The 3,994-nt window shown below is 40.1% G+C and overlaps 1 protein-coding gene across 2 annotated transcripts; it reads right to left on the bottom strand.

Annotated features, from left to right (window-relative positions):
• Positions 1–964: 964 nt before the first annotated feature.
• LOC111784963 (heat stress transcription factor B-2b-like) lies at positions 965–3,396 on the bottom strand. 2 transcript variants are annotated; one of them, XM_023665467.1, is made up of 3 exons: positions 3,045–3,396; positions 2,457–2,795; positions 965–2,293 (listed from the first exon to the last, which is right to left on the bottom strand). In XM_023665467.1, the coding sequence occupies exons 2-3, from the start codon at positions 2,703–2,705 to the stop codon at positions 1,529–1,531; spliced, it is 1,014 nt and encodes a 337-aa protein (XP_023521235.1). In that variant the 5' UTR covers positions 2,706–2,795; positions 3,045–3,396; the 3' UTR covers positions 965–1,528. The 2 variants fall into 2 exon arrangements, with proteins under 2 accessions (XP_023521235.1, XP_023521234.1); XM_023665466.1 differs by having other exon boundaries at positions 2,457–2,766.
• Positions 3,397–3,994: the final 598 nt, after the last annotated feature.

Genomic DNA, 3,994 nt, shown 5'->3' with positions numbered 1-3,994 from the left:
TTTTTTTTTTTTTTTTTTTTTTTCAAGATCTCTTTGGTTATGAAATTTATACGTATTTACTTTATTTTCCTTTTACTTCAAACTAAAGGGTTTAGAACTTTCAACCTCAAACTTTCAAGAGAATTTGAGTTTTTAAGTGATGGGACTCATAAGTTCTTATTTTATTTTTATTATATTTTACAAAGGTTCACTTTAATAAACCCTTTTAATTGAACCCAGAGGTAAAATACGAATTTGAAACTCAAAGAGTATTTTGTTGGGTTATTTTTTATGTTTATTTTGTTTTTGTTCCAAGTGTAATATTTTATTTCATCGTCTAGTTCTTCTAGTTTATAATCTTTGCATTAGAATCTATCTTAGTGTAGTCAATTTTTCTTTTCCTAAAAGCAAAATGGAATAAAACACGCAAAAACATATACCTATAAGGAATTTTCATATAGTTAAAATAAATAAAATGATTCAAAGTTTAAGGAATCCAGTCAATTAGTAAATACTCATCTACACATAATTTAATGGATAAAACATTCTTCACCTGAACTAAACAAAAAATAAAAAGTGAATTGTATACTATTGTACTCCTGAAAAAAAAAAGATTAGATATCAATTATGTTCGTATTGACAATAAAAATAATAAAAATAATAAAAATAATAATGGAATGATAACAAAAAGTGTGATTGCTAAGTAAGATTAATTAAATAGCTAAGAAATGGCATATACATCTAAGGTTGTCAATTAGCCTATAACGTATGAAGCATTCCAAGAAATTAATATGGGATAGAAAGGTCTCTGACTTACTTTGGAATGCTGAAAGTCGTATTCCATGTGGTAGTGGTGGCTATGCCCGTGTGTCTCAATGGTCTGGACTCTGGGCCACCGCGCTTCATGAACGCATCCTTACACCCATCCGCCCCTAGAATACATAATTTTGTTTTTGTTTTGAAGTTTAAGTAAGATCCAAGCATGTTACTGAAAGTAACCCAAAATTGAAGAGGAACATTACAGTGGGCTCATAAACAGCCCATACAAATTACACCTCACATTCCAATCGGCCCACCGGATACCGGAAAACAAAAGAACCACACAACCGACGGTTGTTCTTTTCCTTCCTTTTTTGCCTTTAAATTAAATTTCTGAAAGATAGAAATTGGAAGAGAGGTTACAAACTGAAAATTACAAAGTCACAATTGCCGTTCTTCCTGGGTTGGTTTTTCCGTCATTTCATCCCCTTCACCAACCGACCCAGCCGGTTGATTTTCCACGGCTTCATCCTTTACAAGGGACCAACCAATCAACCGATCTGAAACCCTTTCACGAACAAAAAACAAATATTTATTTTCAGTTCGTGTATTTTCCATCTCACGTGCTCGACACGTGAGATTCTACGTGCTCTCTAGGGCCGGGTTGGTCTCCTCTTGTCTCTGCATTCTCTCTTTATTCTTTTTTTTTTTAGAAGAAAACATTATCGTCGACGTCGTCGTCGTCGTCGTCTTCTTCTTCTTCTTTGTCAGTCATCTCTGACGACGCCATTTAGGAGCCTTGATTTCCGAGTTCTAGCCATTGCGATGCGGATCCCTCTGGATTTTCAGAGTTCTCATCCAACGGCTCAGCTTTAATCTCCGACCCGGTCTCACATTCTTCCGACTGCACGTGATTCGGCCCCACCATTTCTTCATCTTCTTCTTCTCTTCTCACGCGCTTCACTCCAATAGAAACTCCGAACAGCTTCGGCGTCCTTCCCTCCGCCGTCGCCGTCGCCACCGCCTCCTCCACCTTCAGTCTCACTTCCTGAATCCCGTCGCTGACGGCGCCTTCGTCATCCATCATCTGCCTTGCTGGCAAGAGGTCTAGCGCCTTCCCGTCCCGGACGCTCACCGACTCCAACTGCTGGTGACCTGAAGCGTAATTCGTCATCAACGATAGTATGTTGTTGCAGAGCCCTTTCAACTGAGTCAACTCGTGACTCAGTTGCATGTTCTCCTTCCTCAGCCGCTCGTTCTCTCTCACCAGTTCTGGTGTAGTGCAGCAGCTCGTACCTCGCTGGAATTCCATCGGCGATGAGTTCGAGGACGTCACCTGCTCTTCGGCAGAATTCACCGGCGATATCACGCACGCCGCCACCGCCGGAGACGCTGCGACTGTCACCAGTGGTACAGAGACGGAGGCCGGCGTCGTCGGAGCCGCCACCGACACTGCTACCTTCCGTCGCTGGATGTCTCGGAGAAGTGCTTTTTCACCTCTCTTGAAACAATCGTTCGCAAATTCCCATCGATCCGGCACAACCTTCCGGAATCCCTGCGCGGTAGTTACGAAAATATAAAATTAAAAACAAAATTCTGGCAATTAAAGATATATAAAACAGAACCATCATCCGTTTTTCCAAGAAAAATAGTGAATCCAAAAATAAAGTAAAGCCGATTCGAAATTTGGCAAACAGTCGAAAGATGCAGAAACTTACGTAAGTGTTAAGTTGACGGACGAAACTGGAAAAGTTATTGTGTTTAAAGTATTTAGGAAGTAAATCTCGAGCGAATTCAGCAGGTCGCCAGACTATGAAGGTAGATCCATCTTCGTTCCACGAGATGAGGTCGTCGACATCCGGATCATCAACGAGTTGATACGTTTTTGTTAGAAACGGCGTCGGAATAGATCTCTGAGAATCTCCGTTTCCGGAATCGCCTATCGGCTCCGCAGGCGACGGAGCCATCACCGCTTCTTCCAGATCTGAACCGTAGGAATCTCCGAATATCGAGAGGTTTCGTCTCAATCTAATCAATTAAACTTCCCGATTAGAAACCTAAAAAAAGAACACTCAAAACGCTCAAGGAATAAAACAGAAAATAGAAAAACAAAAATCAAAGAAGAAAAAGTCGAATTCAGGCTAGGGCAATGGAGCAATTACTTTGTCGAACTCCAAATCTACCAAATCATAAAACGGAACGATTTCGCCTTAATCTCACAAACAAAGAATTGGAGTTCTAATGAAACATACAAATACACGTCAAACGAGAGCAACAGAAGATCGAATTAGAAGCTATTCTATTACCAGACGAGATTCTCCCCTCGAACCAAACAGCAAAAGAAGAAACCGGGAGCGGAATCGGAATCGGAATCGGAATCGGAGGAGTGAAGAAGACCACCGCCCCTAAGAATGACCTCCGCCACTGCAACGTCAGAAGCTCAGCAAAGCCGCCGCGTAGAGAGAGAGAGAGAGAGAGAGAGAGAGAGAGAGAGAGAGGTTTTGTTGTTTCTAGAAGTTTCTGGGTAAGGAGAGTAAATGATAAGGAAGAGAGGGGGAAGAAAAAAAGGAAAACGTGGTTTCCAGAAGGAAATAGGAAAATGTTTTTTAAAAAAAAGGAGAAAAAAAAAGAGTGGGGTCCACAAGAGATGAGACATTATAGAGATAGAGATAGAGATAGAGAGAGAGAGAGAGAGAGGATAGGAAAGCACCAGAAGGATTGAAGTTAGGAAGCGTGCGTGTCTCTTTATCCCTCGTGGATTTTATTTTATTTTATTTTATTTTATCTTTTTTAACGTCTTCTTCTAACTTCTTCAAATCTTCTCCAGAAGCTTCCCTTCCTTCTTTCCCTTTTTGCCCTTCCCCCCTTTGGGCCGTTTTTGTGGATTGGGGAAGCCCAAAGTCTGGCCCAACTATTTTTTCTTTTCATAATACTCTTTGTTACAACTATTTTAATTATATGAAAATAGTTTAAATAGTTCTTTCAAAGTATACGTTGTTTTCAGGGTTGCTTATGATAGCCCCATGGTTGCTTATTGAAATTCTTTGCTTGCCTATCACTAATAAATATTATTCTCTTTAGACTTTTCATTTCACACTTTCGTTTTTAAAATGCATTTAGGAGAAGTGTACCCACTTAAAAGAATGCGTAGTTTAGAGCCGACCAAGTCTCCAACACGATCAAGGTTGTCGATAATTGAATCTTTAAACCCTTATTTAAGAAGCTGAATAACAGTGTGGCTTGGATCTTTTTTTTT

Source organism: Cucurbita pepo, unplaced genomic scaffold, assembly GCF_002806865.2.
Source record: "Cucurbita pepo subsp. pepo cultivar mu-cu-16 unplaced genomic scaffold, ASM280686v2 Cp4.1_scaffold000313, whole genome shotgun sequence".
Lineage (NCBI taxonomy): Eukaryota > Viridiplantae > Streptophyta > Magnoliopsida > Cucurbitales > Cucurbitaceae > Cucurbita > Cucurbita pepo.
This window is presented reverse-complemented; position numbering and strand designations above follow the sequence as displayed.

Coding starts and splice junctions, on each gene's coding strand:
- LOC111784963 (XM_023665467.1), bottom strand. CDS start 2,705: ATGGCTCCGTCGCCTGCGGAGCCGATAGGCGATTCCGGAAACGGAGAT. Junction 2,294..2,456: donor TCCGTCAACTTAACACTTAC/GTAAGTTTCTGC, acceptor ACTACCGCGCAG/GGATTCCGGAAGGTTGTGCC.